The following is a 23,234-nucleotide window of genomic DNA, read 5'->3' on the forward strand; positions in this document are numbered from 1 at the left end:
TCTCACTAACGTGAATTGGTCAGATTTAATGATAGTGTGGTATAAAATTAATATAATGTTTTTTTTACCCTCCCCACACACACATTTAATCACTTAAATTAATACTTACAGCTGGGTGCATCTAGTAGTTAATTTAACTTTTGCATGTTTTTGGATGAAAGGTAGAAAGTACCAAAAAAAAGCAACATGGGCACTCAGGTGGCACAGTGATAAAAAACACACTAGCACACCAGACATCTGGCAGACTGGGTGCCTACATGAACAACGATTGGCTGTTGTTCAAGGAGGGTGCCAGAAGGGATCTCATAACTGATGCAGTTACAACCTCCGCTGGGTGATTAATGGCACCTGCTCAGAGAGATAATAAGGATCAGAGTTTGTATTTCCTTGCACAAAGCTGATCCACATATGAACTCTGCTCATGCAGTCGGCTACTGCACACGTGTCGGATCAACATCAGTAGAAAAGAAGCGTAATGCAATAGGGTTATTGGATACAACTAGATTGGGGGAACTTGGGGGGAAAAATGCAACAAAAAAAAAAACACCACCACATGGATAGAAAACTCAGACAGTGCCCATGTTTACATGCAGCCTGATAACTTGATGAAAATATGACTAATAGCGCCATCAGAATGGAGTATGTCCATTTATACACACCAATCGATGTCTGATGGAGGCCATTCTGAATATAGTTTCTATTCAATTGATTATGCTACATAATTTAAATTATTTTGACTAAGTATGTTCTGTGCATGTGCATTTGCATCATTCTTTTATTGTATGTTCTGTAGGGGTGAAATTATATTTCATCAAGTCGTATAAAATCACGAATAACCGCCGTGTCATACACACATGTTGCTTCTGCTCAAAATCTGTGAATTCCTTCAGTAGGACTCTCCCCCACTGCTTTACTGCTCACTTTCATACAAACGTTTCCTGTCATCATCAGTGGGACTGGCATCCAGCTTCCTTTTGCCCTCTTCTTTAATAAGTATTTGTGAAGTAGATTTTTTCCTGAGTGTGCCATAATTAAAAAAAAAAAATAAGAAAAGGAGACACCAACTGAAAACTCAAGTGATGCTTGTTGTCATGGTAACATGTACACTGTCAGGAATTTTCAGCCAAGGCCTAGGAATCATTGAGCCTAGTGTCCTGTTTCAATAAATTGAGAAGAGTAAAATAAAATAACATGTGATTAGAAAATCAACAGGCTGTTGGTATACAGGTGATTTTTTTTTTTCAGGTGTCATAAATCTATTTTAAACCACCTATTAGTGTTAGTTAGGTCTTTTGTGGTGGACAAATCAAATGTGTCCATTCTCAAAGTGTAAACGTCAACTGATGGAGACTACGAAAGATTACGATTCAGTTGCTGATGTAGATTTCGCTAAAGTAGATCAAGCTGAGGAAGCCCACAACCAGTTTACCAAAAGTGAACCCACTATATTAACCAAAATCAGAAAATACCAAGAAATTGTACTATCATCATGGATTTATCCCAAGAACACAATACCTTTTGTCATCCCTGTTGAAAGTGTAAGAATAATGTCATAACCTGTGTCAAGGGGGTCCTAGAAATTTTATTATTTTGATAACTGGGGGGTCTAAGAGAACTCATGCATGTCATTTTGGATCAAATTACTTGCAGCGTGCATGTAAATGGAGATTTTCATCAGACTGTTGAGTAGAGTGTACATATAAACTAGAGATGGACCGATCAGCGTTTTTGAGGCCGATTCCGATCACCTTTCTGCGCGTTCTGCCGATAGCCGATACCGATGTAGGGTGGGGCTATATGCCACAGCAGGGCAACTTGCAATTTTTAGCGCAAGCAAGACCTGAAACATGGTCTAAACTGGTTTATTACCATTTTTAACAAACTCATGTGAAACAGCATATCTAACAAAATTAGCAGTAAATAAACAAAGTAAATCAAACAAATGGAGCCAATACTGCAATGATTATATTTAGACCATTAATTAATTTAAAACAAAAAAAGTAAATTAAATAAATGCAGTCAAAACTGCAGTCATTAAACGCAGACTCTGGGTTATTTTAAACGAAAAACTTCAACCATTAAATGTAGATCGTGAATTGTTTTAAAACGAACTCGAATTGTTTTTAAACAGTGAATTAAACAGTCAATAGTGCAATACGCGTCGTGCACAAGCGTGGATAGTGAAAGCTGAAATATTACTATTTGTGAAAAGAATTAAACCAGGCCCAGTTGTTTAATTTCAAACGTTCCATATTTTATATAGCTGCTGTTATATTTCATCTAGAATTAATTCAAGACCTATGACAACTGTGTGATTTCAGTGACGCTATGCAGACAACATTAGCTTAATTTGCTGTTTTTCATTTAAAATAATTCAATATCTACATTTAATGGTTGCAGTTTTTCGTTTTAAAATAACCCAGGGTCTGAGTTTAATGATTGTAATTTTGACTGCATTTATGTAATATACAGTTTTTTCGTGTTAAAATAATTAATGGTCTAAATTGAATGATTGCAGTTTTCTCACTGTATTCAGCCACGTGCATGGTGTACTCTTAAGTGCCGCATTAGATTAGTACTGTTAAATGTCTTTGTTTTGGTTCCCCCGCGAGACACGTTTGTTTTACAAATTTTACAAAATGTCCAGGATGAGTCTGTGTCATATACTGTAAAAAAAAAACTGCCAGACTGACGACATGTTTCCTGTCCGCATATGCCGCACCATAAATTGTTTCTTTATCCGCTCGCGATCGGCTAAATTCGAGAAATATTGCCGATTGCATATTTTGATTAAAAATCGTCCGATACCGATACATAGCTGATCGATCCTCCCATCTCTAATATAAACACCTCAGTCTTATAACCAGAATGAATTTGATTGGAGAAAATCGGCGATTTTAAGAAAACCATTACTAGCAAATTAGAAGGGTGGCTTGGTGAGTAGCACTCTCGCCTTACAGCAAGAAGGTCCTGGGTTCGATTCCCAGGTGGGGTGGTCCAGGTCCTTTCTGTGTGGAGTTTGCATGTTCTCCCAGTGTCTGCGTGGGTTTCCTCCAGGAGCTCCGGTTTCCTCCCACAGTCCAAAGACATGCAAGTGAGGTGAATTGGAGACACAAAATTGTCCATGACTGTGTTTGACGTTAAACTTGTAAACTGGTGAATCTTGTGTAACCAGTAACTACCTGTCCTGTCATAAAAGTAACCAAAGTGTGTGGAGAGTGGGGTTGTGATAGTGCTATGAAATATTTTAAGCTTTTAGAATTGGGTCACTTGCCAAAAAAAATGCCTTCCATATGCTTTACCAACATGATAAGCTAATGAAGCTTGTGTGACAGAGAGAGAAAGAGAGTTAGAGAGGCTGGCATGGGCCAGGTTAAAGGCAGGAGGCCTCACTTGAGGGGTTTGTGGTTGCCATGCTACTGTTCTAGGTCAGACTAATTACTGTCAATAATACAGAAAAGTAGCTGTTGATGGCTGTACTGCAAATTTCATTATGAGTTCACTGTGAAGCAGCTTGTATGTGCTTTTACTTTATATATTTTGCTGTTCATTATTAGAGTAACTGGGGTAGCACTGTGGCCTCACAGCAAGAAGGTCCTGGGTTCCATCCCCAGGTGGGCCGGTCTGGGTCCTTTCTGTGTGGAGTTTGCATGTTCTCCCCGTGTCCGTGTGGGTTTCCTCCGGGTGCTCCGGTTTCCTTCGACAGTCCAAAGACATGCAAGTGAGGTAAATTGGAGACACTAAATTGTCCATGACTGTGTTCAATATAACCTTGTGAACTGATGAACCTTGTGTAATGAGTAACTACCGTTTCTGTCATGAGTGTAACCAAAGTGTAAAACATGACATTAAAATCCTAATAAACAAATAGACATTATTAGAGAGCTCGTAGTTTTGCTGTAGTGTTCTAGTGCAATGCTGTGACTGGAATATGTTTTATGTGCATGCAAAATTTTAGACTAGGTGGTAAATCAGTCATGATTGTACATAATGCCTTTATTCAAAGATTTAAGTGATGTAAACAAACGTGCTTATGATTGCACATAATGCTTATATTCAGAGATTTAAGTAATGTGAGTCAAACTTGTTTATAATTGCACATAATGCTTGTAATTGGAGATTTGAGTGACATGAAACAAACTTGTAATTTGCATCATGTAGAGAAGAATCTGACAGTGGCGACCATGGACTGTTGAGCAGCTGATATCTTGTACGTACGTTTTTCATTTAACAAACAGAATTGAGTGTGTCATTGAAAGCACTGAAAATCTATTCTTTGTTCATTTGCCTGTTAAATAAAGATTTTGGCTGCACGATGGCTCAGTGGGTAGCACTGTCGCCTCACAGCAAAAAGGTCCTGGGTTCCATCCCCAGGTGGGGGGGTCTGGGTCCTTTCTGTGTGGAGTTTGCATGTTCATTCAGTGTCTGTGTGGGTTTTCTCTGGGCGCTCCGGTTTCCTCCCACAGTCCAAAAACATGTAAGTGAGGTGAACTGAAGAACAAAATTGTCCATGACTGTGTTTGACAAAAAAAAACGTGTGAACTGATGAATCTTGTGTAACCAGTAACTACCTGTTTCTGTCATGTAACCAAAGAGTTTTACAAATTACAGATTTTAGTTTTAATTGCACTTGGCTACTGATGCACCACTGCTTTCACATCATCACATGAAAATCACATGACCAATTACTACTCTTTCTGCCCTCACCGTTTCCAACAAAAAGTGCGAAAACTTTTTGAAGATCCCTCCTCTACATATACATATGTATATACAGGTCCTTCTCAAAAAATTAGCATATTGTGATAAAGTTCATTATTTTCCATAATGTAATGATAAAAATTAAACTTTCATATATTTTAGATTCATTGCACACCAACTGAAATATTTCAGGTCTTTTATTGTTTTAATACTGATGATTTTGGCATACAGCTCATGAAAACCCAAAATTCCTATCTCAAAAAATTAGCATATCATGAAAAGGTTCTCTAAACGAGCTATTAACCTAATCATCTGAATCAACGAATTAACTCTAAACACCTGCAAAAGATTCCTGAGGCTTTTAAAAACTCCCAGCCTGGTTCATTACTCAAAACTGCATTCATGGGTAAGACTGCCGACCTGACTGCTGTCCAGAAGGCCATCATTGACACCCTCAAGCAAGAGGGTAAGACACAGAAAGAAATTTCTGAACGAATAGGCTGTTCCCAGAGTGCTGTATCAAGGCACCTCAGTGGGAAGTCTGTGGGAAGGAAAAAGTGTGGCAGAAAACGCTGCACAACGAGAAGAGGTGACCGGACCCTGAGGAAGATTGTGAAGAAGGGCCGATTCCAGACCTTGGGGGACCTGCGGAAGCAGTGGACTGAGTCTGGAGTAGAAACATCCAGAGCCACCGTGCACAGGCGTGTGCAGGAAATGGGCTACAGGTGCCACATTCCCCAGGTCAAGCCACTTTTGAACCAGAAACAGCAGCAGAAGCGCCTGACCTGGGCTACAGAGAAGCAGCACTGGACTGTTGCTCAGTGGTCCAAAGTACTGTTTTCGGAAATCAAGGTGCCAGAGTCTGGAGGAAGACTGGGGAGAAGGAAATGCCAAAATGCCTGAAGTCCAGTGTCAAGTACCCACAGTCAGTGATGGTCTGGGGTGCCATGTCAGCTGCTGGTGTTGGTCCACTGTGTTTTATCAAGGGCAGGGTCAATGCAGCTAGCTATCAGGAGATTTTAGAGCACTTCATGCTTCCATCTGCTGAAAAGCTTTATGGAGATGAAGATTTCATTTTTCAGCACGACCTGGCACCTGCTCACAGTGCCAAAACCACTGGTGAATGGTTTACTGACCATGGTATTACTGTGCTCAATTGGCCTGCCAACTCTCCTGACCTGAACCCCATAGAGAATCTGTGGGATATTGTGAAGAGAAAGTTGAGAGACACAAGACCCAACACTCTGGATGAGCTTAAGGCCGCTATCGAAGCATCCTGGGCCTCCATAACACCTCAGCAGTGCCACAGGCTGATTGCCTCCATGCCACGCCGCATTGAAGCAGTCATTTCTGCAAAAGGATTCCCGACCAAGTATTGAGTGCATAACTGAACATAATTATTTGAAGGTTGACTTTTTTGGTATTAAAAACACTTTTCTTTTATTGGTCGGATGAAATATGCTAATTTTTTGAGATTTTTTGGGTTTTCATGAGCTGTATGCCAAAATCATCAGTATTAAAACAATAAAAGACCTGAAATATTTCAGTTGGTGTGCAATGAATCTAAAATATATGAAAGTTTAATTTTTATCATTACATTATGGAAAATAATGAACTTTATCACAATATGCTAATTTTTTGAGAAGGACCTGTATACGGATGTATACACTGTATTGCCAAAAGTATTCGCCCATCTGCCTTCACACGCATATGAACTTGAGTGACGTCTCATTCTTAATCCATAGGGTTTAATATGATGTCGGCCCACCCTTTGCAGCTATAGCAGCTTCAACTCTTCTGAGAAGGCTTTCCACAAGGTGTAGGAGTGTGTTTATGGGAACTTTTGACCATTCTTCCAGAAGCGCATTTGTGAGGTCAGACACTGATGTTGGACGAGAAGGTCTGGCTCGCAGTCTCTGCTCTAATTCATCCCAAAGGTGTTCTATCGGGTTGAGGTCAGGACTCAGGCCAGTCAAGTTCTTCCACACCAAACTCGCTCATCCATGTCTTTATGGAACTTGCTTTGTGCACTGGTGCGCAGTCATGTTGGAACAGGAAGGGGCCATCTCCAAACTGTTGCCACAAAGTTGGGAGCATGAAATTGTCCAAAATCTCTTTCTCTGGAACTAAGGGGCTGAGCCCAATTCCTGAAAAACAACCCAACACCATAATCCCCCCCTCCACCAAACTTTACACTCGGCACAATGTAGTCAGACAAGTACCGTTCTCCTGGCAACCGCCAAACCCAGACTCATCAATCGGATTGCCAGATGGAGAAGCATGATTCGTCACTCCAGAGAACACGTCTCCACTGCTCCAGTCCAGTGGCGACGTGCTTTACACCACTGCATCTGACGCTTTGCATTGCGCTTGGTGATGTAAGGCTTGAATGTAGCTGCTCGGCCATTGGAACTCATTCCATGAAGCTCTCTACACACTGTTCTTGAGCTGATCTGAAGGCCACATGAAGTTTGGAGGTCTGTAGTGATTGACCTCTGCACACTATGCACCTCAGCATCCGCTGACCTTGCTCTGTCATTTTACGTGACCTACCAGTTCGTGGCTGAGTTGCTGTCATTCCCAATTGCTTCCACTTTGTTATAATACCACTGACAGTTGACTGTGGAATATTTAGTAGTGAGGAAATTTCACGACTGGACTTGTTGCACAGGTGGCATCCTATCACGGTACCACGCTGGAATTCACTGAGCTCCTGAGAACGACCCATTCTTTCACAAATGTTTGTAGAAGCAGTCTGCATGCCTAGGTGCTTGGTTTTATACACCTGTGGCCATGGAAGTGATTGGAACACCTGAATTCAATGATTTGATGGGTGAGTGAATACTTTTGGCAATATAGTGTATATATACAGTATATATTAATCTTTTGCCCACTCATCCTGAAAAGCATTTATGAGTTCACACACTTCTGTTGAAAGACGGGGCTTGACTCAATCTTTAATCTTTGTTCTAGTTGATCCTAATGTACTTTATATGTATATGCCCACACATATATTTATACCCGTTCAACCCTTTTCATGAGTGCTGTTATATATCTGCAGCCCTATCAAATATTCACAGGTTTCTTGCTTTTTCCTCCTTAATATTCATCCGTATTTAAATTTTAAAATGCCTCTTACTGATTCTATTTCAGTTCTCTTTTAAAAGTGCAGTAGCGATTTGGTGATTATATTAAGTAAGAATCGGTAGTATAGGTGTGTTATTTATTTAAGCTGATGATACCTACTCCGGAGATATTGTAACCTGGCGATTATGCCTTGGCATTTATTTCACAGTAAGAGTCTATGACTATTTCAGGCTTTATCTAACTCCTACACCACAGGCTAGTCCCTCCCTGTGAGCAGTCTTCCTTCTGTTACAGCCATGTCTGTGTCACTGGAGTGAGGGTTTAAAATAGCTCCTGTCTCCCTGTCTCTTTCAGGCTCCTGTGACTTGTAGAGTAGACAAAAAAGCCACAAGAGTGTCATTCATATGGTTTACATTTTTTACTGAAAGCCACATTTCTGGGCTCTGTAGTTAATGTCTTAACATATACACTGATCAGCCATAACATTAAAACCACCTCCTTGTTTCTACACTCACTGTCCATTTTATCAGCTTCACTTACCATATAGGAGCACTTTGTAGTTCTACAATTACTGACTGTCATCCATCTGTTTCTCTACATGCCTTTTAACCTCCTTTTACTCTGTTCTTCAATGGTCAGGACCCCCACAGGACCATTACAGAGCAGGTATTATTTGGGTGGTGGATCATTCTCAGCACTGCAGTGACACTGGCATGGTGGTGGTGTGTTAGTGTGTGTTGTGCTGGTATGAGTGGATCAGACACGGCAGCCCCTCTGGAGTTTTTAAATACTGTGTCCACTCACTGTCCACTCTAGACACTCCTACCTAGTTGGTTCACCTTGTAGATGTAAAGTCAGAGACGATCGTTCATCTATTGCTGCTGTTTGAGTTGGTCATCTTCTAGACCTTCATCAGTGGTCATAAAACACTGCCCACAGGGCACTGTTGGCTGGATGTTTTTGGTTGGTGGACTATTCTCAGTCCAGCAGGGACAGTGAGGTGTTTAAAAACTCCAGCAGCACTGCTGAGACTGATCCACTCATACCAGCACAACACACACTAACACACCACCACAATGTCAGTGTCACTGCAGTGCTGACAATGACTCACCACCCAAATAATACCTACTCTAGTGGTCCTGTGGGGGTCCTGACCATCAGTCAAAGGAGGTTAAAAGGTATGTAGAGAAATAGATAGACCACAGTCAGTAATTGTAGAACTACAAAGTGCTCCTACATGTTAAGTTAGAGTTAGAGTCTATTTGGTAAATTAGAGTTTTCTGTGCCTCCTTACTCACCAATATGAACCATGACATAAGATTCTACTGTATTCCGGGACACTGCGGTATTGCTGGTAATAAAAAGGCAGACCAATTAGCAAGGAGCACCGCAGGAGATAAAACAACAGACTGTAAACTGTAAAATATGTGACAGAGTGGAATACACAATCCGAAAATAAACTTAATGGCATATGTCCTGTCATTTTTACTAAAGTAAAAATACAACCAGAGAAACTTATTGATCAGGTGATGTGCATCAGATGCCGCATCGGAAACTCAAACTCAATAGAAGCTTCATTGGCCTCTCCTCCCGGGGCAGCCAGGACCGGGTGTGTCACCCCGTCTCCACGGCCAGGTCATGCGCTCAGTCTGTACCTCGTCAAGGTGTTTCTTAATTTAACACAATTAACACACATTTAACACAATCATATCTTGTAAGGGGGGAAGCTACTCCACTTTGTGATATTTGCCAGATACCTATTTTAGTCAAACATATACTGACTGAATGCCCCAAATACAAACGAGAACGACAATGTATAGCAATACCTAAAACTATGGAAACGATTTTTAACCAAGACAAAGTAGAAACAATCCTCAAATTCTTGAAAAAATTTGTCTAAAAGTATGCATATAAAACAACATACTAAAACATTGGACTATAGAGGGATTTAAAAATTACCTACCCCTCCTGGCGGGAATATAACCATTGTGTAAACACGGTGTCAAAGATCTAAATCAGAGGGCCACACTGTTCTAAAAATTTGCCGGGGGTAGTACTGAACTAATATAAATTATCAATCAAATAATGAAATGTCTGTGTGTATAGACGATAAACTCGACTTTAACAAAGGTCGGTAGTGTTTGGAGTGCGCAAACTAGTGAAATCAACTGAAATGCAGGGTATTGAAGAAAAAGGTGAAATAAAAGCTCTAAAGTAGTCCTGTGCGGTATGACTAAAAAAACTATATACGATGCGATACGATATAATGTAAACCTAAAGTACAATGACAGGCCACTGCCCGTATTTTTCCTTATTTTGTTTATAAGTTATCTTAAAAAACACAAAATAGTGTAGTTCTGATACATTGACAGAGTTACAGTGTTTATATTTTACATTTTATATTACAGGCTGTATTTGTATTAATAATGACAATATTAATACTCTATCTGTCTATATATATATATATATATATATATATATATATATATATACAGTATATATATATATAGACAGATAGACAGATAGATAGAGTATTAATATTGTCATTATTAATACAAATACAGCCTGTAATATAAAATGTAAAATATAAACACTGTAACTGTTGGTGGACTATATATATATATATAGACAGATAGACAGATAGATAGATAGAGTATATACAGTGTATCACAAAAGTGAGTACACCCCTCACATTTCTGCAAATATTTTATTATATCTTTTCATGGGACAACACTATAGAAATAAAACTTGGATATAACTTAGAGTAGTCAGTGTACAACTTGTATAGCAGTGTAGATTTACTGTCTTCTGAAAATAACTCAACACACAGCCATTAATGTCTAAATGGCTGGCAACATAAGTGAGTACACCCCACAGTGAACATGTCCAAATTGTGCCCAAAGTGTCAATATTTTGTGTGACCACCATTATTATCCAGCACTGCCTTAACCCTCCTGGGCATGGAATTCACCAGAGCTGCACAGGTTGCTACTGGAATCCTCTTCCACTCCTCCATGGTGACATCACGGAGCTGGTGGATGTTAGACACCTTGAACATCTCCACCTTCCACTTGAGGATGCGCCACAGGTGCTCAATTGGGTTCAGTCCATCACCTTTACCTTCAGCTTCTCAGCAAGGCAGTTGTCATCTTGGAGGTTGTGTTTGGGGTCGTTATCCTGTTGGAAAGGGAGTTTTCGAAGGGAGGGGATCATGCTCTGTTTCAGAATGTCACAGTACATGTTGGAATTCATGTTTCCCTCAATGAACTGCAGCTCCCCAGTGCCAGCAACACTCATGCAGCCCAAGACCATGATGCTACCACCACCATGCTTGACTAGGCAAGATACAGTTGTCTTGGTACTTCTCACCAGGGCGCCGCCACACATGCTGGACACCATCTGAGCCAAACAAGTTTTTCTTGGTCTCGTCAGACCACAGGGCATTCCAGTAATCCATGTTCTTGGACTGCTTGTCTTCAGCAAACTGTTTGTGGGCTTTCTTGTGCGTCAGCTTCCTTCTGGGATGATGACCATGCAGACCGAGTTGATGCAGTGTGCGGCGTATGGTCTGAGCACTGACAGGCTGACCTCCCACGTCTTCCACCTCTGCAGCAATGCTGGCAGCACTCGTGTCTATTTTTTAAACCTCTGGATATGACGCCGAACACGTGGACTCAACTTCTTTGGTCGACCCTGGCGAAGCCTTTTCCGAGTGGAACCTGTCCTGGAAAACCGCTGTATGACCTTGGCCACCATGCTGTAGCTCAGTTTCAGGGTGTTAGCAATCTTCTTATAGCCCAGGCCATCTTTGTGGAGAGCAACAATTCTATTTCTCACATCCTCAGAGAGTTCTTTGCCATGAGGTGCCATGTTGAATATCCAGTGGCCAGTATGAGAGAATTGTACCCAAAACACCAAATTTAACAGCCCTGCTCCCCATTTACACCTGGGACCTTGACACATGACACCAGGGAGGGACAACGACACATTTGGGCACAATTTGGACATGTTCACTGTGGGGTGTACTCACTTATGTTGCCAGCTATTTAGACATTAATGGCTGTGTGTTGAGTTATTTTGAGAAGACAGTAAATCTACACTGCTATACAAGTTGTACACTGACTACTCTAAGTTATATCCAAGTTTTATGTCTATAGTGTTGTCCCATGAAAAGATATAATGAAATATTTGCAGAAATATACAGTGTATATACAGTGTATCACAAAAGTGAGTACACCCCTCACATTTCTGCAGATATTTAAGTATATCTTTTCATGGGACAACACTGACAAAATGACACTTTGACACAATGAAAAGTAGTCTGTGTGCAGCTTATATAACAGTATACATTTATTCTTCCCTCAAAATAACTCAATATACAGCCATTAATGTCTAAACCACCGGCAACAAAAGTGAGTACACCCCTAAGAGACTACACCCACTGCTTGTCAGACAAGGAGCACTGCTTGTCATTTTCCCTCCAAAATGTCATGTGATTTGTTAGTGTTACTAGGTCTCAGGTGTGCATAGGGAGCAGGTGTGTTCAATTTAGTAGTACAGCTCTCACACTCTCATACTGGTCACTGAAAGTTCCAACATGGCACCTCATGGCAAAGAACTCTCTGAGGATCTTAAAAGACAAATTGTTGCGCTACATGAAGATTGCCAACACCCTGAAACTGAGCTGCAGCACAGTGGCCAAGATCATCCAGCGTTTTAAAAGAGCAGGGTCCACTCAGAACAGACCACTCAGTTGGTCGTCCAAAGAAGCTGAGTGCACGTGCTCAGCGTCACATCCAACTGCTGTCTTTGAAAGATAGGCGCAGGAGTGCTGTCAGCATTGCTGCAGAGATTGAAAAGGTGGGGGGTCAGCCTGTCAGTGCTCAGACCATATGCCGCACACTACATCAAATTGGTCTGCATGGCTGTCACCCCAGAAGGAAGCCTCTTCTGAAGTCTCTACACAAGAAAGCCCGCAAACAGTTTGCTGAAGACATGTCAACAAAGGACATGGATTACTGGAACCATGTCCTATGGTCTGATGAGACCAAGATTAATTTGTTTGGTTCAGATGGTCTCAAGCATGTGTGGCGGCAATCAGGTGAGGAGTACAAAGATAAGTGTGTCATGCCTACAGTCAAGCATGGTGGTGGGAATGCCATGGTCTGGGGCTGCATGAGTGCAGCAGGTGTTGGGGAGTTACATTTCATTGAGGGTCACATGAACTCCAATATGTACTGTGAAATACTGAAGCAGAGCATGATCCCCTCCCTCCGGAAACTGGGTCGCAGGGCAGTGTTCCAGCATGATAATGACCCCAAACACACCTCTAAGACGACCACAGCTTTATTGAAGAGGCTGAGGGTAAAGGTGATGGACTGGCCAAGCATGTCTCCAGACCTAAACCCAATAGAACATCTTTGGGGCATCCTCAAGCGGAAGGTGGAGGAGCGCAAAGTCTCGAATATCCGCCAGCTCCGTGATGTCGTCATGGAGGAGTGGAAAAGCATTCCAGTGGCAACCTGTGAAGCTCTGGTAAACTCCATGCCCAGGAGAGTTAAGGCAGTTCTGGGAAATAATGGTGGCCACACAAAATATTGACACTTCAGGAACTTTCACTAAGGGGTGTACTCACTTTTGTTGCCGGTGGTTTAGACATTAATGGCTGTATATTGAGTTATTTTGAGGGAAGAATAAATTTACACTGTTATATAAGCTGCACACAGACTACTTTTCATTGTGTCAAAGTGTCATTTTGTCAGTGTTGTCCCATGAAAAGATATACTTAAATATCTGCAGAAATGTGAGGGGTGTACTCACTTTTGTGATACACTGTATATATATTTGACAATATTAAACAAACCAGCAGAATTTTACAATCACATTTCTGCTCCGTTTTACTTCAAATAAATGAGCATCAAAAAACACAATATTTGATGATGCTTTGCTATTATTGCAAAATGAAAGCGCACAGTAATCAGCAGAACCGCGACCCAGATCAACCACACAGCAGCAGAAAATCATAACTGCTTTACCTGATCTATATCCGGATCTATATAAGGATCTGGGTTCAATCCCCAGGTGGTGCGGTCCGTGTCTTTTCTGTGTGGAGTTGGCATGTTCTCCCCGTGTCTGTGTGGGTTTCCTCCGGGAGCTCCGGTTTCCTCCCACAGTCCAAAGACATGCAAGTGAGGTGAATTGGAGATATGAAATTGTCCATGCTTGTGTTTGATATAACCTTGTGAAAGGATCAATCTTGTGTAAAGAGTCATGGATGTAACCGAAGGGTGTAAAACTTGACGTTAAAAATTCAAATAAACAAACAACCAAACCCTGATTAAGACATTTCCACATTGTTGTTCCAGATGTGTCATTTTAACAGCTGCTTGGTCTTTCTGATATTGTTTTTAGATGACTTCTTTCTCAGACATGACACTTTATTTTGCAGACAACTGAGACTTGGCTTTATGTGTCTTCTAATGGCAACAGAAAGTTTTGTTTGTAATTTTTATACAACCCCAGATCAGCAAAAGTTGGGACAGCATGGAAAATAATAATAAAAAAAAAAACAACCCAGAGTTTCTTACATGTACTTTGACTTTTATTTGATTGCAGACAGGATGAACCTGATATATTTCATGTTTTATCTGCTCAACTTCATTTCATTTATTAATAAACATCCATTCCTGCATTTCAGGCCTGCAACACATTCCAAAAAAAGTTTAGTAAAGCATTTACCACTTTTTAATGCTGCCATTCCTTTTCACCACACTTAAGAGACATTTTAGCACAGAGGAGACCAAGTGATTTAGTGTTTCAGCTTTTATTTTGTCTCATTCTACCTGCAAACACGTCTTAAGATGTGCAACAGTACAAGGTTGTTGTCACATTTTTCGTTTCAAATTCTCTATTGAAATTTCTCCTGATTCTTTGAATGGTTTAATGATATTATGCACTGTAGAGGGAGAAATATGCAAATCCCTTCCAATCTTTCTTTGATGTACATTGTTTTTAAACATTTCAATAATTTTCTTACGCATTGGTTAACGAACTGGAGATCCTCTGATCATCTTTGCTCATCAAAGACTCAGCCTTTCCTGGATGCTGCTGTTGTACCAAGCCATGCTTACAATCACCTGTTTGGAATCACATCATTACTTTTTTTGACTTATTACTAGCCCTAAATTGCCCCTGTCCCAACTTTTTTGGAATGTATTGCAGGCCTGAAATGCAGGAATGGAGGTATATTAACAAATGAAATGAAGCTGAGCAGACAAAACATGAAATATCTTAGTTTTTTCTCAGTTATATAAAGTAATTTAGGGAACACTGCATTTTGGGCTATTTTATGTACAGTAATTTTAGTTCCAGAATGTAACTATTAAATGTTGAAGGGAAAAACATGGTGGTTAATACTTATGCAAAGCACTGTACCTCAGTTCCACATGGTTGTCCACAGACTGTTGCTTACTTTGTCGTTCTGTCCTCCGGTGTTTTTCCTCATAGTAAATGTGCGTGTGGTTTCGGTCAAGTTTCTTGCTGGTCGCAAAGTATGCAGAGGATTGATGTGGTAGCTCTGGCATCTTTGCTTTGGTCCACGTTCTTTGTGAAGTACCTCACTGCTTGCTTACCAGTGTAAACAAGCATGTTGTTCATGGACACTGCAAACACGAGACTTACAGGAATGCTGAGACTAGGTTTCTTTTCTGATACTTGTTTTGCATGGTTTTATGTTTCCTCTAAAGATTAGAAAGCAGCTTAACATGTGGTGATAAATCCCAGTGATTCAGTTTGGCATCCGCTATATTCCATTACGTTTCATTTAATGTAGCCTTACTTATTTGTGTTTTTTAATGCATTTTCTCCCTTTTTCTCCCGATTTTTGGCTCATCCAATTTGTACCCAATTGCATTATGCTAACTCTCTACTGGTGCTGACCCCTGCCCCTGATTGAGGAGAGCGAACTGACACACATTTTTTTTTACCTGCACCAGCAAAGTTCATATGCGGATCAGCCTTGTGCATGGAGAGCCACACCCTGATCAGCATTATTCCTCTACTCTATGCAGACGCTATCAACCAGCCAGCAGAGGTCGTAATTGCATCAGTTATGAGGTCTCTCTTCGGCTCCCTAACCCTGTATGAACAAAAGCCAAACGTTGTTCATATAGTCACCCAAGCCCAGCCGGATGGCAGAGCTGAGATTCGATACGATGTATTCAAAATCCCAGCTCTGGTGTGCTAGCGTGTTTTACCACTGCGGTACCTGAGCGGCAAATTAAACCTTTTAATTAAATTACAATTTTCTAGATCTAATGTGAGTGTATGTTGTAATAGATTGATGCCCTGTCCAGAAACTATGCCCACCTGGTGCACATTGTTTTCAGAACTCTGGTTATCCTTATAAAAATAAAGCAGCTAATAGAAATGAAGGTGTGTTTTGATTCCATGGTTTAAACTTTTAAATGACTTTAAGGAACGTTTATATCTAGTTTCTGCTAAAACTTACTGAACAGGCTGCTGCTCTTTCATTCTTTTGCATATTTTATTTGTAATTTATACACAGTAAACACAGGACTGATTCCTTTTGCTTAAACAAACTCAGAGACTAATGTGTTTACAACGTTGGTTTATCATTAATCAATGCCACATAAATATTTTAGCAAAGTGGTCTGACAGCAATTATCTTCCAGCCTTAGGTCAGCGATAGTGGCTATAATCCTGTGAATTTCCACTTTCTTATCATGAGTGAATCCAGTTCTTCTAGGTGGAATAGTTTGGGTAGCTTGATTTATCATGTGCAAGAGGACAAACACCTAAACCTCCAGCAGTTTCACGATGATAACATTGCTCAGTATGCATTTTTAAACATTCAGGCATTTCATCAGGAACTTCTGATTACTACAGCAATTTGAGTTCCTGTATTTGAGTCGAGTTTTTTTTTTTGTCCTACCTTCTGTGGCCAAACATTCTACAATCAAATGCTGAACAATGAAGGAACTAACAGTAAACACAGGCCCACGCTGTAATTGTTTACAAATGGTCTTACAGTTGGGCATGTAGGGCGGCACGATGGCTAAGTGGGTAGCACTGTCGCCTCACAGCAAGAAGGTGCTGGGTTCAATCCCCAGGTGGGGCGGTCTGGGTCCTTTCTGTGTGGAGTTTGCATGTTCTCCCTGTGTCTGCGTGGGTTCCAGAGACATGCAAGTGAGGTGATTTGGAGATACACATTTGTCCATGACTGTGTTTGATATAACCTTGTGAACTGATAAACCTTGTGTAATGAGTAACTACCGTTCCTGTCATGATTGTAACCAAAAAGTGTCAAAATATGACTAAAATCCTAATAAACAAACAAACAAACAATTGGGCATGTCACAGTCAGGGATGCATGATATTTTGGGCTGGTGAGAGTAGGGCTGGGCAGTATATCGCAAATATTGCTATATTTGATATTACTTTTCACACTATGTAAAAAATGACCATATTCGATATATCGAGTATGTCTAGGATACACAGGTTACCATTTGAGAACATTTAAAACTAGAGATGTGCCGATCGGGGTTTTTGGCACCGATTCCGATCTGCGATCTCCTTTCAGGGACATCGGCCGATAGCCGATTGCGATCGGGGGGAGGGGGGTTTGGGGGGGTTTAGCAGTAAATAAAATAAATAAACTTAAAAAGAGCCTCACAGTGAAGATAAACCGGAGCAGCGCGCGCGCGCGCGTGTGTGTGTGTTTGTGTGTGTTTGTGTGTGTTTGTGTGTGTTTGTGTGTGTTTGTGTGTGTTTGTGTGTGTTTGTGTGTGTGTGTGTGTGCCCTTAGAAGATACGCTTTGTTCACAGTATCGCTATAAGTGATTCATTGATTCATGAGTCGATTCATTTTTCGCCAAGTGTAAGTTTCTCTTCTCAGTTATCTCTCTGTGTTTACTGTTATTAATTAAATGTCGTGGTTTTAAATAAACACCAGCTACTACAGAACATTCTGTGTGACTCTCTTACATTAAAAAGCTTCATTAAAAAGCTTAATTAAACTGCTATTACCACAGATCTGTAACCGACCGTCAGACTCGTTCCGTCTAAAAGTTTTCTGATGATCCTAAAAGTTCAGCAGATGATCCTGAACTAACGAATTTGCTAATGAATAAACTTTTGCCTCTGATTGGCTCTGTAACATTTTCTGTTCTCATCTACATCACAAGTAAGAACCACTTACGATTTACCAAAGTCAACCAGGAGTTTATATAACGTGCTGATAGAATCGACTCAGATGTGACCGGGTTGAATTATCTTTTTAAAGTAAATATTACAATCAGCTAAATTACATCGTATGTATGATGCACAAAGTTAATGATGTTATTTTAGGTCATGAAGAGCTTTCACTGTGGTTTCTGTACGATGGTTGATGAATGGTGATGTGATGGTTGGCGTCTGGATCAATCCACTGAGCTGTTAACTTAACATGATCTTTATATATCACACGATCGGATCGGCTACTTTTAGGAGATATCGGCCGATCGCCGATTGCATATTTTGATTAAAAATCGGCCGATACCGATTCATAGCCGATCGATCGTCCCATCTCTATTTATAACAGAGCGCCAGCGCTGCACATAACGCTTTCTCTAGCGCATGAGCGGGTGGGTTAGGGCTAGAGTTAGTGCACGCACACACATGCAAACTGAATCATTGATTTCAAACAAATTATTAATTGGAATCGAATCAGGGAGCTGTGCTCTTATCTATGGTAAAAATTCATTCGTTTTGCTCACACAAATGAATCAGTTTGTTTGTGAAAGATATTCATTTGTGGTTCAAGCCTTGAAAAAAAGCTGTATAAACCAGTCAGAGCTTCCGAATTCAGATTTTGGGCGGAATTTCAATCTCTCTCTTGATTGGTTGGAAAGGCATAAGTGACAGTTGGAACAGTTAGAAATGGATTTTTATATTGTGTAAATATTCTGGAAACATACAAGGTGGCCTTCAACAAGAAAAACAAGGTGATTTTATCCCTAATGGAACAACACACGGATATAAATTTGATTCGCACTTTGAGGAAGAGAAGCTCAGGTAAGCAGCAGTTATGATTTTATGCTGCTGTGGTTGATCTGGGTCGCGGTGCTGTTGTTTAACGTGCGCTTTCATTTTGCAATGATAGCAAAGCATTATCAAATATTTAACTTTTTCAGGATTTTTTTGATGCTCATTAATTTGAAGTAAAACTGACAGTATAAATGTGATTGTGAGATTCTGCTGATCAGAACTACAATGTTTTGTGTTTTTAGGATAACTTGTAAACCAAATAAGCTAAAATACGAGCAGTGGTCTGCCACTGTACTTTAAGTTTACATTGTATCATATTGTATATTGCCACTTATCAAAAGCATATAGAGATATGAGTTTTTTAGTCATATCGCACAGCCCTAGGTGAGAGATACTTGTAGTATGTGTGTTGAATGTAGAAGATATGGGCAGCATCAAGCCCCAAGTGATGCCAGACATCTGGGTTAAATTCTGACTGTGCCCACCGACAGTGGTCTGAGAAGGGACAATCCACAAACTGCCGACAGCACATTGGGAGGCCAAGTCTCACTAAGCCATGATGGCTATGGCATCTGGTACGAACCAACAGAAGGTCTTCTGCGATGATGAAGTAAATGTCATGACACTTCTCCAGCTGCCAGGAGAAATCTGTGGCTGTAGTTGTCTTTCCAAGTTTGTAGAACTGGCTAAGGCGGTGGATTCGTAGATGGCTTTTTATGTTGTATTGGCTTTTACTGCCACTATTTGATAGTAAATCAGACAAATCGCATCCTCCCAGTTTTTGGCCTTTCTATTTACATTTTGGCCAGAAACCAAAATGTGCCTACAGCGGTGATGTGTTTGAGTTGGCAACCAGGTCCTAATCCAAGTTTGTTTCGAAGGCTGCTGTGAGGGTAGGAATGTCGTCTCACAGCAAGGGTTTATTTCCTGTGACTGGAAATGTTATATTTTATTAGTTATTTACATTAAACTCATAACTTTCTGCTTTCTTAGTACAATTAACAAGGATAGAAGTGACTATCAAGTCTATTAAGTTTGAAGTGGAAAGTCGGCATTGTGCTGGGTCGCTGAGCAGAGTTAGCCTGAAGGGACAGCAAAGCGGGGTATAAATCCTGCGACAGGGCAGACGGTATCCACCCTTCTCTCCTGTAAAGGCATGTGTGTGTGTTTGCGTTATGAGATCTGTCCTCAGCTGAGTAATAAATAGATTTTTTGCTTTTACTATTACTCCGGTTGTCTGGGTTATTTTGAATTTCCACAACATTCCCAGGTGCAGCAGTCCGGGTCCTTTCTGTGTGCATGTTCTCCCCTTGTCTGCGTGGGTTTCCTCTGGGAGGTCCGGTTTCTTCCCACAGTCCAAAGACATGCAAGTGAGGTGAATTGGAGACACAAAATTGTCCATGACTGTTTGACATTAGATACTTAAACTAATAATTGTGTACTATCAAGAATGTAACTTATTGTAACAAAATAATTTATTTTGTTTGTTGTGTATGAAATACAATCAGTTTAGAATATCAGCTCAGATATTCACTATCAAGCGATTATGTAATAATAGTGACAGGCCCATGTTCCATTTAAACATGCTGGCACTGAACAGTGAATTTTAGGATTTGATCGGATTATAGGACAGGATTAATCTCCCTGGTAGAGCATGCTGTAGTGTTTTACATTCAGAAACATTTCATTTGTGTAGTTCTGTTTGCAGCTCTGGCGCAGCGTCTGCTGCTGGAAGCAGCCCACTACCTTTACATTTAACATTTACAGCATGTAGCAGAAGTCTATATCCAAAGTGACTTACAGTTGTGAAAGAATACAATTTGAGCAATTTAGGGTCTTGCTCAGGGGCCCAACAGTGACAGCTTAGTGGTGGTGGGGTTATAACCTTCTTATTACTAGTCCATTGCATTGGCTAGACATGATTGGCTATGTCTAGGCAGTGGCCTGGCTACCTGTCCATGTTGTATTACTACATTGCACCCAGTGATTCTGGAAGAACCGGACTCCCTCATGTTTGCATTTGTGTTTATTTTGCAGTGAGCAGAGCATCTGTCAGGCGCGGGCTGCCGTCATGGTGTATGACGACGCCAACAAGAAATGGGTCCCGGCTGGCGGTACCACGGGTTTCAGCAGAGTCCACATTTATCACCACACGGGCAACAACGCCTTCCGGGTGGTGGGCCGCAAAATTCAGGACCACCAGGTAAGCAGGACAAAGATTACATAGGTCCATATTACCGAATCTGAACAGTTTGGATTCATGATGATATCAGCGACCTAAGAAATCTCAGTCTCAAAGTTTTCTTTTTAAGATGCCTCAAAGGATATACTTCTACTGTCATTATTGATGATATAGGAATTTGGCATTAAAATTAACATTATTGGAACATCTGGTAGAGTTGCTTTAGCGTAAACTGCAATTGGGAATGCCTTTATTGGCCATCATCTGTGGGATCCATTTGAACTGATTTGATTAGAGGTAAACGTATTTGTGCTGTTTTATAATGAATATTAAGAACATCACTGTATCATTGACGGTCCTGTTGATTTGGCAGCATTTAACATGAGCTGTTTAATTCACAGTATTGATAGAACTGCTCTATATACAGTGGTACCTTGAAACTCAACGTCAGTTGGTTGTGGGAGTGGCTTTGAGTTTAAAAGACGTTGAGTATCAAGGTATTCTATATACAGTGGTACCTTGAAACTCAACGTCAGTTGGTTGTGGGAGTGGCTTTGAGTTTAAAAGACGTTGAGTATCAAGGTATTCTATATACAGTGGTACCTTAAAGCTCAACGTCAATTGGCTGTGGGAGTGGCGTTGAGTTTAAAAGACGTTGAGTATCAAGGTATTCTATATACAGTGGTACCTTAAAGCTCAACATCAATTGGCTGTGGGAGTGGCGTTGAGTTTAAAAGACGTTGAGTATCAAGGTATTCTATATACAGTGGTACCTTGAAACTCAACGTCAATTGGCTGTGGGAGTGGCGTTGAGTTTAAAAGACGTTGAGTATCAAGGTATTCTATATACAGTGGTACCTTAAAGCTCAACGTCAATTGGTTGTGGGAGTGGCGTTGAGTTTAAAAGACGTTGAGTATCAAGGTATTTTTTCCCGTAAGGACGTATGGGGAAACCTGTTAATGTGTTCCATGGTCCTGTGGAAGTGCATATATTTTAGGCTAATGTAAAATAATAGGGTTGTTTTTGACACTTATACACTGAAAATAACATAAATATAGTATAAAAACTAGGGCTGTCGAAGTTAACGCGATAATAACGCATTAACGCGATTTCAATTTAACGCGATTAAAAATAATAGTGCCGTTAACGCAAATTCTAGTTAATGTTGAGACTTGACTGGTAGAACTACAACGCTCGGTTACATTATGTTAACATTATGTTAAAACAAACGTTTTAATGTCGGACTTGCCACCGTTTTTCATTTGCGGTTTGTTAGCATAATGTAACCGAGCGTTGTAGTGATGCACTTATAAAGAAATAAATACTCGCTATATTCACAAGTTGTCGGGAGCAGAACACTTTTATTAACTTATTCTGTTAAGGTACCAAATACCGGAAAGCTGAGTCAAGCACGTTAGTCCATGAACTATGGAAGCCCCAAAGGGTCAAAACACACTCACTTCGTGTAGAAACGGCCATCAAACCATTGTCACAATACAACCACAGAAAAGTCTGTTACAATAACTACGCCTTATCCCACCTAAAGCACCGCTGATCTACAATGTTTGCTGATGGAGAAATTCTAAACTACAATCTGACATTTACTGCCTAGTATGTGAGTGAATAAACTCCCTTACAGTTTTCTCTTGTCCCAGCAGTTTTTAACATCAGTACATTTAGCATAAAATGTGTTCACCATTTTAATTGTAACATTTCACATAAAAATCCTTGTTTTCTATAACATTTACACAGATTTTTTTAAATGCGATTAATCGCGATTAACTATATGAAATTCTGAGATTAATCGCGATTAAAAATTTTAATCGTTTGACAGCCCTAATAAAAACACAATTAAAAAACAGTTAAAAATTTACAAAAAAACCACAGTAAAACCTGCACTTTACATTTACTTCTTTATTGTTCCCTTACACTTCTTAATCGTGGAGATGCTCGATCCTGGAATACCGTATTTCGTTTAATAAAGGGCACATTCACATGAGAAGTGGCACAATAGCTTTTCTGCTGGCTATGCCATTATTTCCTATAGTGTGTGGTGGTGCACAAAGCTTAACGTGACTTATTGTACTAAAACAACGAGCGAGGAATTTCATTAGTGAAGAGAACTTATGAGCAGTAATAATTAAGAGAGGTTTAGTGTTCCTACTGCATGTCGTTCTTTTAATACATCGTCACATTAATCTTTTCTAACGATCAGTGTTT

General features: G+C 40.3%; 1 protein-coding gene across 7 annotated transcripts in view; it reads left to right on the forward strand.

The window, feature by feature from the left end:
• Nucleotides 1–23,234, forward strand: part of enah (ENAH actin regulator) — a 201,998-nt gene that overhangs the window by 68,476 nt on the left and 110,288 nt on the right. For all 7 annotated transcript variants that reach the window (XM_063002040.1, XM_063002039.1, XM_063002037.1 and 4 more), the window contains exon 2: nucleotides 20,869–21,034. In XM_063002040.1, the coding sequence (XP_062858110.1) occupies nucleotides 20,869–21,034 (166 nt within the window). The remainder of the gene's footprint in view (nucleotides 1–20,868; nucleotides 21,035–23,234) is intronic.

Source organism: Trichomycterus rosablanca, chromosome 9 (genome assembly GCF_030014385.1).
Source record: "Trichomycterus rosablanca isolate fTriRos1 chromosome 9, fTriRos1.hap1, whole genome shotgun sequence".
Taxonomy (NCBI): Eukaryota; Metazoa; Chordata; class Actinopteri; order Siluriformes; family Trichomycteridae; genus Trichomycterus; species Trichomycterus rosablanca.